Source organism: Protopterus annectens, chromosome 12.part0, assembly GCF_019279795.1.
Source record: "Protopterus annectens isolate FY-2018-M chromosome 12.part0, PAN1.0, whole genome shotgun sequence".
NCBI classification, from domain to species: domain Eukaryota; kingdom Metazoa; phylum Chordata; order Ceratodontiformes; family Protopteridae; genus Protopterus; species Protopterus annectens.
Window position 1 is genome coordinate 1,514,354,009 of NC_056746.1, and position 15,155 is coordinate 1,514,369,163.

General features: G+C 39.0%; 1 protein-coding gene across 1 annotated transcript in view; it reads left to right on the top strand.

Moving 5' to 3' along the window:
* LOC122817266 (MYCBP associated protein) overlaps positions 1–15,155 on the top strand; it is a 2,683,797-nt gene that overhangs the window by 2,088,288 nt on the left and 580,354 nt on the right. The window contains exons 12-13 of the mRNA XM_044090481.1: positions 1,693–1,880; positions 1,985–2,131. Of these exons, the coding sequence (XP_043946416.1) occupies positions 1,693–1,880; positions 1,985–2,131 (335 nt within the window). The remainder of the gene's footprint in view (positions 1–1,692; positions 1,881–1,984; positions 2,132–15,155) is intronic.

Genomic DNA, 15,155 nt, shown 5'->3' on the forward strand with positions numbered 1-15,155 from the left:
GTGGTATTATTGAAAAATTAGAGAAATTTAACATAAATCCTTACAACAAATAGAAGTCATTCTGTAGTTCATTGGATATATAGGTGGTATTTTTACCAGATTTTGTAATCACTATGTTATTTTCATAAAGGAGACAATTTTAATTAGGGTGGCCCCATGGATTGCATGTTTGCTCCCATTACCATGAAGGCTTGTTCAGTGGGACAGTTTTTAAACCATAGACTGATCTTGTTAGAGAAGTTGGTGGGTGATAATTTGTAAAGCAAGAATATATGACAGTTGGCTTAGAGGATTAAGGAGCTATTAATGAACTGTTTCCTGTGGTCCATTGGTGCAAGGTTTGATTCCCTCAGCTTCCATTGCCTAACTGTATGACTCTGAGTAAGACACATAACCAGACATCACTCCCACGCTGAGTCTGAAAAAGGTCCCCAGAGATGAGTAGTATATCCCAGAAAACAAATACAAATAGAATATGATCCACTGTTCCAAAGGCACATTTCATGTCAAGGAAAGCAGTACTATACTTAGATCAAAACTTCTGCCTGTCCATTTTCTATATGAGTGGCATCCCTTCTTTGTGAGGCTGGCTTTGGTTGTAGATGTTCTCCCCCTGGCTCCTCAGTTGTCACAGTTGTATATATGTAAATAAATTTTACTAATAATGTTTGTTGTCAATTGCCTGACCTATCTTTAAAATCTCTGCATACTACTAACAGTCTGTCACCTATTCCTAAACCATCCAGTCCCATAATCATATCTTCCAATCATATTTCTGTTGAGTTCTGTACTGTAACCTCCTTCTCAACTATTTCTGCACCTGCCATAATGTTCTACCCATTCACCTGGATTATGCATAGAGTTTACTCACTGCTGCATTATATTATATATATATAATAGTGTTGCTTATTGAATGTTTACAATCTTATATATGAATATATGTACTTCTCTTGTTGTTTGTTCATGTTTTTATGCTGGGCTGAACCAATAAATGATCCACTGAGACCAGTGTTCTACCTCAGTTACCAATGTTAAATTAAATAATAAATACATAGATGTTTTACCTCTTGGTCCTCAGCTGTATCATCTAAGGCACATATGTTAATAAGCTACTTGGAATACTATCTATACTATGTTTAATTTTTCTGCAGTGGAGTCAAAGTTCATTCCTATTATTTCACAATCACAGCTTGTTTGTCGGTATAACATTGTTGATAGAATTGTATCTATAACATAAGGTGTTCTAAATATGTTTTACTTTTTGCTCCAAATTTATACCCTACTTTTATTACATATTATATTGTACTTTGTATGCTGTTACCATATCTGCTTTTGGCCCAGGTCATGGCAGTAAGGAGTCTTTGGACATGTTTACCTACCCATTTAACAATCTGAAATAAAAAAACTAATTAAATGACATAACAGTTAAGGAATTCAAAAGAGAGTTGATCGAGATGTGGACTAATGACAACCTGTGTGGCCATTTCAGTTTAATGTAGCTTATAAAAAAGCAATTTAACATAAGAAGATAAACTAATTGTCTACCAACCATTTTGGTTGCAGTCTAATTTTTGTTGATTATTTCTTCACTAATTTATAAAAAAACAAAAACATGTCTTTGCATGTTTTTACATCGCTGTCTCATGTTTATGATTTCAGTTTAAATGCATTTATTTCCCTTTTCCTCCTTAGGTGTGATATTTCCAGGACAGACTATCACATTCACATTCCTCTTCAAATCCCCAAATGCTGGTATGTTTAATGAATTCTGGGAGTTTTGTACCCATCCTGTATTGTTGGGTGGGGCATCATTACAAGTCAGTTTACATGGCATTGCTTTATCAGAAGATAAGCTGGCCCATGTGCGTCAGAGCCTGGAGGTTAGTAGACTAACAGAGACAGATGTTTACTTTTGTAATTTTCTGGGGTATACCACTAAAATGTCAATTGTTTCTGTTTGGCTGTGTTTGGGTACTCCTGCCAGGAAGAGCTGGAAGATAGAGAAGCTTTGACCACAGTTGAAAGGCTAGTGAATGAGCTACTGGAGGGAGTGCAGACTCCTGAACGACCTGCAACTCCTGTTAATACTTATATCACAGAGGAAGAGCTCTTCTGCAGGAACAACCCTCAGGTACTTGTTTACACAGAAAATTGTCACATCTGTTTCACAGAAAATACAATATTCAGTTGGTGAAGAAAAGCAATAAGCCACTAATATTTTAGATATATTCTTCTCCTGAATATGCTGATACTTTCAGAGTTCTGAATTTGTATTGTTTTTCTGTCATTTTTAAACAGTTGTTTATGTTTTAGGAGAATTATTTTAACTGTTTTTTTTTCAGTGGTATGTAACAGATCATTCAGGAAAGAATAATACAAATGCCAGAATGAGATATACTGCAATATATATATACTCCTAATAGCAATATCCTGCAAAACATCACTGGTACATTGGTAAAATACTGATCTTTAAATATGAAAGGAGAGACAATTGTCAAAATAAACAAATGTCATTTAACATTTTCCTTTTTTATTTATTTCCATTTGTCAACCGGGATCATCTGACTGAGTCAAAAAAAAAAAAAACAAACAAAAACCCAACATTTCAACAGAGTCCCCAGAGAAAAGTGTCATAGTTTTAAGATTTGATAGATTTACATAATTCCAGTTACGTTTGGATATTCATGCTGCATCTTATACAGATCCAGTTATAATGTTTACAACAGTATGATCCAAAGACATTATACACAGTACAGAAGCAGTCAGTCTTAAAGATGTGTTCAATAAAAGTGATACAAGGCAACAAGGAAATTCGGTGGAGAAATGCCATGACAAGTGCAGTCTCAGGAATGTAATTATCAAAGTAACAAACATACATTGCAAAAATGTGTTCAAAAAAGTAACCAAGGCAGTTCAGTTAGTAGCATATCAAACCACAGGAAGTTTTATATAAGGTTATATTGATGTTATTTCAGTAATTAGTTTAGAGTTAAGTAATTAGAGTGGTGAATGTTTGGAGTAGATACAGTGTTTTTAGTTTATGTTGGTAGAGTTTGGTGTTACAGACTGCTGCCAAATCTAGGGGGGATGGAGTTCCATAACTTGGTTATTGAGATTGAGTAGATGGAGTCACCATAGTGGTTGTTAGATTTCTAAGAAGTGATTTTGTTTGAGTCTTGTAATCAGAGTTCTCTCCCTGGTTTGCATTGGCAACTATTTGAAATGTCTGGACCCACTAGAGCAGGCCCCAAAAATATGTAGACTGAATGTCAAAAAAATGAACTTACATATATGAAGTCTGAGATGATCATTTCTTGGAATATTCCCTTTTCTCTGAGTTGTGTTGATCTCAATATAATATATGTTTGGGGAGTTGGAGAGCTTGCCCCTACATCAAGAGTACAGAGGAGCTTGTCCCCTGCAAAAAATAAAACAAAAGTTTAAAGGAGAACATCAATGTTTGAAGTTTGCTCTTTTGAATATTTGATCTTTTTTTTTTTTTTTGCATGTTGGTACATGATATTTAAATTATCAACATTTTCATCAGGAGGCTTTGTATTTGGTGGTGAAGATTACTAATGGTGAGGCATTTGTCTGTTATAGTATTTTATGGGCAGTTTTCACTTGGGTGTAATTCACAGTGTTATTAAGTTCTAGCCAGCCTGCCTTTTTGAGTGCAATACAGTGGAGTGTTTTATTTGGCATGTTGGTAGCAAATTTTGCAAGCTTATTGTTACCAAAAACCACAAAAAGAATTCCAAAACCATGCCAGAAAGTTAATAAAACCAGAGTGTAGTCACCAGATGAATGTACAGTAAATGCGCATGGGCTACTGAGCTACTGTTCAGCACACTGGCCATGTTAGTACTGAGCTAAGCTGATTCAGAGATCTGTGATGGGGTTGCAGTGGTGGACTTGACTGTTCAGGCAGGGCAGGGTTTATAGCATGGCTTCTTTTGTAACCACAGAATATATGGCAGTCTGGGTGATAGGGCATGACCAGAATACATGCCAAGAGCACAATACAGCAGAGCATCCAGGGGATGTTTAGCACTATGAGTGGCTGGGCAGTGTAATGGAAACAGGAAGGTCACACAGTGGAAGCATCCTTTGTGTCCTTGTAGTCTATAGCATGTACAGTCTATGTGCCCAAACCAGAATAGGTCTGCTATTGTATGACTGTATTGTGAACAGCATGAATACTGCTTAAGGTTGTTGTCATACATACATGCACAAACATAAACTGAAATTCAGGAGTGAGTGTGTGCATCTGCATGTATCCGTGTGCATGTAGATTTGCTGCCTTGTTTGTAAACCATAGCAGATGGAACTGTGTTAACTGTTATGTAGGACCGGAATATGCAGATTAGATATGGTCTGACATTTGTATAAGTAATTACCTAGTCCTGTTTGTAACCCAGTGTTTGCATCTTCTTACAGTCCTGCATTCCCCACTGGCATTCTGTTATTTTTCGCAACCTCACTGAGTTGTACAGCAAGATGGATAGCCCAGTTCACACTGATACACTGCCACCAGCTGTGGTGGGTTGAAGGGGTTCAGTCGTCCTTTTTTTTTACTTCAATTTATTTGGGTGTACCTCTCCATGAATCAAAGGGCTTTTTCATATTGGGTTGCTGTCATCAGGGGGTTTACTAAATAAGACCGAGACAGTAGATATAAGGTGTGTGCTGAAACTAAATTCTTTGGAATTTCTGTCTACCATGTGATATACTAATCACTCTGTCTATATCATTAAGATTTAAGAGTGTGTACCCCATATCTAAACACTCCCTTTTTAAGAGTTATAAATATAAATGTATATATTTATATATATATATATATATAAATATAAATGTATATATTTATATATATATATATATATATATATGTGTGTGTGTGTGTATATATCCTTTTATATATATATATATATATATATATATATATATATATATATAGATATAGATATAAATATATTTAAGATATATATTTATGTGTGCATATACATATAAACAAACGGAGTCCATTCAACTGTAAACAGGTCAAGTTGATTTCTTAAACAAAGTTAAACAGAGTTTTCGTCAATACACATTAAATAGACTTCATCAGATATGACGCCAGTTGCATCAGCAGTTGAGTTTGTGAGAAGCTGAGTCCATACCTGAACAATAAACTCTACTCTCTACAAGCCCTTCTCACCCTGGAAACACTGACATCAATGTAGTGACTGAGACATGGTTTAAAATGGAGGTCAGCACTCCGTCTGTGCTGGACTATAACACCTTCCACACGTTTAGACCAGCTACTGTGTAGGAGGTGAAAAAAGGTGGAGGTGTCTCAGACTACATCCAGAAGAGACTCATTTCAAGGCTGGTAAAGCAACATGATGCAGCTTCTTCAAGTCCAAATAACCATCAGAAAGGTCCCATACCATATATTAGCTAACTATAGAACTCTCTTTATGACAAAAGAAAACCACAACACTTGTCTTCAGGAACTAGAATCACTCAGTATTAAACCCAATACCATTTTCTCTCCAAGACTTTTAGGTTTCTAATACCATGATGGGAATGAACCTCATTCCTAAGTCAAAGTATGATTACAGTTTCTGAAAGTAGTATTGTCTCAGTCTTTGATGTTAAGCAAAACTGCTCTTCACAGCACCCACAATGTACCCAGAACTGACTCCTTCTGCAATTCATATAGAGTTACATGTATCAGTAACATATCTAAATATTACTGTAAAATATTTTTATGAGACCTGTCATCCTACTACCATTGGAGCTGTCTGGGTATCCTTCTTCCACATTACCCTTGTTTTTGCCTGCAAATCCTTCAAGAAAAATCTAGCCAAGCTAGAATTTCCACTGTGTTCTTAAGGGTCATTTGCTTATATCCCATGTGCCTCTAATACAAGAGGTTTAAGGAATCACACAGTAGAAATTCTAGCTTGGCTAGATTTTTTTTTTAGTTTTTACTGATTGGCTTTTCTGTGTGACCTTTTTATTCATTGCCTGCAAATCCTGGAATTTTATGACTTTGTGTTTCTCTGTAGCTAGGACACTGTAATCACAGAGTGTAACAATTTCAATGATTAGTGCTATTTTTGTCTTCTTTTCCTGGACTACTGTATCTGGTTTTATCACATTTGTTTTTTGAACTGTTGGTAATGGGTGATCCCATGTGATGTAGACTTCATCATTTTCTATAATGCTTTGTGGCTTATGTTTCCAATGCTTCTCAGCTACTTTAGTATTATAATGTTTACACCATCCTCACTGCAACAGTCTTACCGCATCATTGTGCTTCTCAGTATACAGTCCTTCTGCTATTAGTGTATCACACCCAACAAGATGTGCAATATATGTTCTTCATGTTTCACTGTTGCAGTCATCACATTTGGGGTTATCTGCTTGCAGTAGCCCTCAGTCAGCCTGATTATCAAAGTCTTGGGTCCTGCGTCGTTTTCTGTCTCATCTTCCATGACGTCAGGTAGTCAGGGGTATAAAGCATGTAGCCGACGCCATTACATCAGTCTTTCTTGCCGTGCGGTGCCCGAAGCAGTTTGCAAGTGCCGGTCGGCCAACTCCTGAAATTTTCGTTTTCGAGTTTCAGAACCAAAGTCTTCAACTAAAGCTAAGTACCCCATTGGGGAAACTTTTTCTTGCTCTAAACCAATGTCAGTAAAAGTCAATAATTGTATTTCATGTGGAAAGCAAATACCTCATAAAGATTTTCATTCGTACTGTATTCCTTGCCTAGGCCCTGACCACGACGTACCTCGCTGTCAGTTTTGTGCCTTATTTAAGCAACGATCTATTCATCTTCGGTATATTTACGCTTCTAAATATTTTGGTACTCGGTTCAATTATCCAGATATGTCTTCGGTAAGCCATCCAACTACCGACATTCCGAAAAAATGCAAAGATAAAGACAGAGACAGGCCGCCTAGATCCAAAGCTGCCTACGATGCTTCTAAGCCAGTCACCAGTTCACTGGTACTCAGTGAGGCACTTTTGCAGCCCCTGATACCTGCTACTTCAGATTCACAGGCATCTACTGAGACCCATTCGGAGTCTGGTATGCCACAAGATGCTTCAACTGTGGAACTTGCGGATGTCTCTACCTTGGATGGATCCGGAGCCGCTGTGCAGGCACCGGCTTCTGAGGGTGTATTCAGGCCTACTGACTTGCATATTAAACCAACACCATCTTCTTTTTCAAGGCTTAAAACTCAAACCATGCCTAGAAAACCGATGCCCACACCGCATGGTCAGGCCTCTATGCCTACAAAACAAATGATAAGAATGGCTGAAGACCTTATTACTTTAATCAGGGGGAGCCAACCTTCCCCCTTTAAGAGACCTAGGACTGAATTTGTTTATGTTACTTCTGACCAGGATTCTGAAATTTCTGTTTCCTCTGATGACCAGGATTTACCCTTATCTACCTATGAGGATTCTGATGCAGAGGACTCTATTCCCTCTGCCCCCCCCCCCCCCAGAGGATTTCTCTTTTGGTGAAACCTTGCATGCTGTTAGGGAGCATTTTCGTTGGGAAAGCCAGGATTTCTCTGATTCTAAAAAAGAGGCTTAGGGATTTCTTATTCCTGCCCCAGCACAGGCGTTTAACTATCCCTCCTGTACTAGACATTGTTGATGCCTTTTCAGAATCTAGTTTGGCCCCTGACTCTTTACCTCCTGCTTCCAGAAAACCTGACAGATATTACAGGGTTCCTGACTCTCCCAAAGACTTCAATGGCAGCAGTTCCACTTAGAGGCCTGTATACATCATAAAATTGTCCCCAGAGGCATGAGAGTGAAATGTCTTCCTACTTATGGCAATGCCTACCTGGATTTACTTGCACAATGGCAGGCTATTAAGCTGGATACGAGCATAAAATACATGAATTTGTTAATTGAGTATTTTAGACCAGAAGACGAGAAAGTTGCACTTAGCATCAAGAATAAACAAGCAGAGCTAGAAAATATGCCTCTAGGGGAGGCCTCTATTCGTAAACTGGAAACATTACAGTTTAACTTAAGTGTCTATGACACCAAACTTAAAGAGCAAAAAACTAGGAAATTAGCACGTGACTACCAAGATTTCAAACAAGGGCACATCTTTGAATGGCCCAGGAATGACGTAGAAGAAAGAACAGGAAATAGAAATTTTGGCAAAAGACCTTATAATGTGATAAGAAGGAGAGGAGAAGTTACTATCTCCACTACCGTCTGCTGGCCAAAGTAATAAATTGATTTTGGACAAGAGGAAAGTAATTTTGCAATTCCAGAGATAGATATAAGGGAGGCTATTACTAGCACGGCATCGCAGGTAATGACAGAAGTGCATTCTGAATCCACATTTGACTCTGCATCAGGGACTAGACCAAAGGAAAGATTGATGCATTGCCCTTACAGTTGGCCCTTGATGGTTTTTGTGAAACAACAGCCCCAAAGGAATGCAAAAGGAATGAGTCAAGAGAGGAAAAGGACAAAATCAATGATATGACCTATGAAAAATTAAGTCTGGTAGTAAATATTTCTCAGATAGAACTAAGTTCAGAGAAAATTTCATTACTGAACAAAGGCCTCAGTTTTATACCTGCACTAGCCTCTGAACTTAGTGAATTTGTAACAGACATCAGGATGTTTGCTAGGAATGTGACCTTAAAATCTATATTTGGAGCTGAAACCAATGGGAGAAAGGCTTGTTATAAAAAGCCAAGTGACTTTAATCCGATCAATCATCCCACAGTTGAGTTATTTTTTCGGCTATGTGAAAACGAAGTAGCTAAATCCAGAGAAGAGAAAAAAGGAACAAGAGGATACTTCAGTTTAACCTCAAAAGAAAGGGAAGCTCTGAATAGTTTAAGGAAGAGGACTGATATTGTTATAAAACCAGCAGACAAAGGAGGAAGTATGGTAGTGATGTATGCTACCTGGTATAGGAATAGAATGCATGAGATGCTACAAGATGGGCAAACTTACCAAAAATTAAACAGAAGGGAAGTAGAGACAATGATTAATAGGTTTCGTTATAATCTATATGAACTTCTGATGGAAAGACGTCTTACTCAAGAACTTGCAGACTTCTTCGAAACTGAATATACCACCATACCCAGCATCAGTGGTCTCCCGAAACTACACAAAGATGACCATAATCCACCTTTTGTGTCCTATTGTTGCTGGCAGAGGGTGGATCACTGAATCTTTGTCTGTATGTATAGAAAATGAAATGAAAAAAGTTTTGCGTAAAGCTGAAGCAGTATTAAAAGACACTGGATTTTTTCTGATGGATTTATTTAACAATGCCCAAGGCAGAACTGGGGGTAATGAGATCTTGCTAGTCACCATGGACATTACCAGCCTTTTTACGGTCATTCCCAATGAATATGGGATAGAGGCAATTCGCTCCTTCCTGTATCATGCAAGGTTCAATGCTGATCTCATATGCCTATTGTTGGAACTTGTATTGGAAACTAATGTTTTTGTTTACGGTTCAGAATTCTTTCTACAGACATGGGGGGTAGCAATGGGCACCCTCTGTGCAAACAGCTATTCGAACTTGGTATTGGCCCAATGGGAAAAAGAGAAGGTTATGAGTCATTCTAACCCATGGTATAGTCATCTGAAGTATTATGGCCATTTCGTGCATAACATCTTTATCCTATGGGAGGGTAATGAAAGTCAGCTGGATGAATTCACTGAATATCTCAATCGTAGTATGGGATTTTTGGAATTCAAAGTTAAATCTTCGAGAGAGACTATTGATTTCTTGGATGTGAAGATCAGTATTCATGCCGACTCAAGTCTGAGTACCAGTATATATAGAAAATCAACCTGGAGAAACCATTATTTACATCGGTCAAGCATGCATCTTGGCGATGTCTTTAATAATATTTTTGAAAACCAAGCAATAAGGATCTTTGGTGCAGCGGTAGCATTGTTGCCTCACAGCAAGAGGTTCTCCAGTTCGATTGTCGGCTGGAGTGTGGGGAGTGCCTTCTGTGTGGAGTCTGCATGTCCTCCCCGTGGTTGGGTGGGCGTTTGGAAGACATGCATAAATGGACATGCCTTGGTTGAACGTTGATCTGGCACCTTGGCGTTCGTGAAAATCTACTGCCAATCATTAGCGGACTGGAGTTCCGCTGTGGCGACCCCTAACCGGGAAAAGCCGAAAGACAACAACAACAACAGGCTCTGCACAAATGATCAAGAGTTTGATTCAGAATTTCTGAATTTGCAATCTAACATAGAAGCAAGGGGTTATGGTGCAAAAAACCTAATAAAGTTGAATGAACAAGATAACATTCGGAATGGAAGAGGCCAACCATATTTCTCCAACCAAGAACCAGATTTACATAAGAAGAATGTGAAACCAAGGATTCGAAGAAATCAGCTTACCTGCAATTTAACTTACAGTATGGATAACAAGAGAGTATGTGGCATTATCAGAAGGTTTTGGCCCATACTCACTGGTGATGAAAAACTTAAAGATATTGTTGGTGAGTCACCTCGATTCACCTTCAAGAATAAAAAGAATCTAAAATGACTACTTTGTAACAAAGATGGCACTGCTGAACAAGAAATGTCAAATAGAAAGGGTGCTTATAGGTGCCACAGGTGTAAAGATTGTAATCACTTGGATAGTGACAATACGTTTGTACATCCGGGCACGAACCGTATTTACAGTTTCAATACATATGCAAGTTGCACTACATAACATCTAATTTATCTTGCCTGCTGTACACATTGTACTGCTTTTTACATAGGCAAAACAGATCAGCTTTTTAAAAATTGGATCCTGCGTCATCTTAGAGATATTAAGAATCTGGATCTCACAAATGCTCATGCAGCTTATTTTGCCGGCAATCCCACCCACCGCTGTAAATTTACAGTGATGGAAGTAATTCCCATGAGTTTACGAGAAGGGGATATTAAAAATAGAACTGAACTATGTGAATCCAGCTGGATAACTAACTTGAGAGCCAACCGTCCACCAGGTCTCAATAGTGTTGCCCCATTGAAACCTATGCTGAAAGCAAGAAAAATGAATGTAGCTTCTAGAATGGAAGATTAATGGATAAATGGATAATTTATGGCAATGGAATATAAGAGCTGTGATCTATTCTATGCTTTGCCAAGTTGTTATGTGAATATATTTACATCATTTGCAGTTTAATTATCTGAGGCAGAGACTGGTAAAAACAAGGAAAGCTGCAGCAGTGATTATCTACTATACCCTTTGTGGTGCAATCTTATTATTATGGCAATGGGATACAAGAGCTACAAATTATTTTTATGCTTCGTCAAGCTGTTCTGCGAATATATTTACATCATTTGCAGTTTAATTATTTAAGGCAGAGACTGATAAAAACAAGGAATGCTGTAGAGTGATAACATTCTTTGTGGTGCATGATTTTATGCTGAATCTGTGACCAGGCAGTATTTTCTATAAAACAAGGAGCGAATGGCTAAGAATACTTCAGGAGGCATAGAGTATGTTACTCTGAAAACCACATGGAAACATGTATTAATTCGCTATACTGTGTAATACACACATAATAGTAATTTATATGCAAGAGCACCAATGCTATTGCACTTATAAAACTGTATCATATGTGCTACTTGCTTTCTGTGAAGTACTGCATATTGTTAAATGAACTGAATAACAATATGTTCTGGCAGCCAAAGGAATTCAGTCCCTTTGATGCTATTGGATAGCTACAGAACAAGAAAATTGTAGATTGGATATTTGAAGGCATAAATATGATTGGCTATAACAAGAAGCAGGATTTATGCTGTATGCAAATCTTTAGCTTTGTTGCTATTGGATAGTTCTGCCACTAGGATACCAGACATTTGCTACCTTGAGATACAATAATGATTGGCTCACAGCAAGACACAGGAGATATGCTGTATGCACAGTTTTCATTTGTTATGGCTATGTGTCTGGAACATTGATTGGTTTATTCTGTTGGTTTATTCTGTTTTTAAATTCAGGGTGAGCACAGCTAAGGCATGGTATGATGAAGACTAGTAAGCCGAAAGCGCTTATCAGGGAATTTTACTGTACTACTGGTTTTGTTGTTTTTACTGAAGATTAAAGTTTGTTTTTAACATTTTTACAGCTGTGGTGAAACCAAGGATTTTTTCCTACATAATTGTATTTCTTGTGGAAAGCAAATACCTCAAAGATTTTCATTCATACTGTATTCCTTGCCTAGGTCCTGACCACGACATACCTCACTGTCGGTTTTGTGCCTTATTTAAGCAACAAACTATTCGTTGTTGGTATATTTACGCTTCTAAATATTTTGGTACTCAGTTCAATTACCCAGATATGTCTTCGTAAATCCATCCGACTACCAACATTTCGAAAAAACGCAAAGATAAAGACAAAGACAGGCCGCCTAGGTCCAAAGCTGCCAACGACGCTTCTCCTAAGCCAGTCACCAGTTCACCGGTACTCAGTGAGGCGCTTTCGCAGCTCCTGATACCCACTACTTCAGATTCGCAGGCCTCTACTGAGACCCATTCAGAGTCCAGTATGCCACAAGATGCTTTATCTGTGGAACTTGCGGATGTCTCTGCCTTGGATGGGTCCGGAGCCACTATGCAGGCACCGGCTTCTGAGGGTGTATTCGGGCCTCCTGACTTGCATATTAAACCAATGCCATCTTCTTCTTCAAGGCCGAAAACTTGAACCATGCCTAAAAAACTGACACCCAGACTGCATGGTCAGGCCTTTATGCCTAAAAAACAAATGATAAGAATGGCTGAAGACCTTATTACTTTAATCAGGGGAAGCCAACCTTCCCCCTCTAAGAGACCTAGGACTGAATTTGCTTATGATACTTCTGACCAGGATTCTGAAATTTCTGTTTCCTCTGATGACCAGGATTTACCCTTATCTACCTATGAGGAGTCTGATGCAGAGGACTCTATTCCCTCTGCTTCCCCCCTAGAGGATTTCTCTTTTGGTGAAACCTTGCATAGTCTTAGGGAGCATTTTTGTTGGAAAAGCCAGGATATCTCTGATTCTAAAAAGAGGCTTAGGGATTTCTTATTCCTGCCCCAGCACAGGCCTTTAGCTATCCCTCCTTTACTAGACATTGTTGATGATGCCTTTTCGGAATTTAGTTTGGCCCCTGACTCTTTACCTCCTGCTCCCAGAAAACCTGACAGATATTACAGGGTTCCTGACTCTCACAGGTTCCTTTTTAAAAATCCTACTGCGGATCCTGAGACTATTTCACAGGGACCCAAGGGCATTAAGGCTACTACTGCCAAAAATCCTACCCCCTCTGATAGAGACTCCAGGGCGCTGGATAGATGGGGTAAGGAGGTATACACTTCTGCAACCTTGGTCATTAGGGCCTTAAATTGCCAGTTTCATATGTTAAAGTATCAACAGCATATTATTGGATTGCTTAAACAGAAAATGATGTTGATTCCTGATTGTGCTGAAAATAAGGAATTACAGGATTTAATGCATTCTGCTGAACAGGTTAGAAAACATACTTTGCAATGTGGTTTTGATTCACTAGAGGCATCTTGCAGGGCTGCTGTCACTAGGTCTGTACTTAGAAGGCATGCTTGGCTTAAGGAGCAATCCTTGCCAGATCATGTTAAAGCCAAATTGCTGGATGCTCCCTTAAATCAGAACCGCCTGTTTGGCAACAAAGCTTAAGAAGTTCTTAAAAAGATGGAGGAAAAAGCTAAATCTATGCAAATTGTTAAAGATTTCCTACAAGTACAGCCTCCAAGATTTAATAGGCATTGGCCCTCTAAGAATTGGTCCTTTCCTGCCTCTTCCAGGCCTTCTCAGTCCAAACCCAGAACCAGCAGAGCACCCAGGCTTCAGTCCCAGGGTACGCACAGGACTAAGCAGTGGGGGGCTCCCACTTCCAAATCAGGGAGTAGTAATACTACCCCCATGGTAAACTGTCTCAATTATTTAACTTTAAAACTTCCAAGCACTTCTCAACTGACTTCTCCTTTAGGGGGAAAGATTGCTCTGCAGGCAGAAAACTGGGAACTCATTAGTCAGGACAAATGGGTTTTAAAAATAGTTTCCCAAGGATATAGATTTCACTTCCACACGTTACCAACCCCAAATGGTTGGCCAGATCTACCCCCAAATCAGTGGGCAGAGGCTCAAAAGCAAGAACTCTCTCTTTTAAGCATAAAGGCTATTTAAACAGTACCAGAAGAGGAAAAGGGACAAGGTTTCTACTCAAGACTTTTCCTGGTACCCAGAAAAGACAACTCATGGCGTCCTATCCTGGACCTTTCTATCTTAAACACCTTTTTGATGATTCCAAAATTCAAGATGCTAACTCTTCACCAGTTGCATCCTATGCTAGGCAAAGATGCCTGGTTGGCAACACTGGATTTAAAGGAAGCCTACCTGCACATCCCAATCAGGGAATCTTGCAGATGATACCTATGCTTCAAAGCAGGCTACATGCACTATCAGTTCTCTGCACTGCCCTTTGGGTTATCTACTGCACCCAGGGTATTCACAAAGTGCCTAGCTCCAGTCATTGCATTTTGCAGGCAAAGAAATATTCAAATATACCCATACCTGGACGATTGTCTAATTCAGGCAGAAAGCCAGGACTTTGAATCATCTGGCATTTGTAAAAAAGGTGCTAACTTGTCTGGAGTACACTATAAATGAAAAGAAATCACATCTGGTACCCTGTCAGCAAATTATATTGCTGGGGGCAAGCTTGAACACAACTTCTCAGATGGCTTTCCTCACACCAGAGAAACAAATTAATTTGGCAACTTACTTCAAACTAGTGGCTGCAAAAACCCTGCTATCGGTAAGGCAAATACTGCAAGCCTTGGGGTTCATGGCCTCCTGCATTCTACTAATTCCATATGCAAGACTGCATATGAGGAAACTACAATGGTATCTAAAAAGCCTATGTTGTCAACATTCTCAGGATCTGGAGACAATGATTCCTATCATACCTTGCCTACGGTTGGAATTCCTTTGGTGGGCAGAGGCCTGCCACCAGAACAAGGGACTACCATTCACTCTACCTCCTGCCACCTAGACCCTAACAACAGACCCATCAGACTATGCATGGGGGGCTCATCTGGCAGGGAAGTGCATTCAGAGCAAATGGAACCCAAGTCAA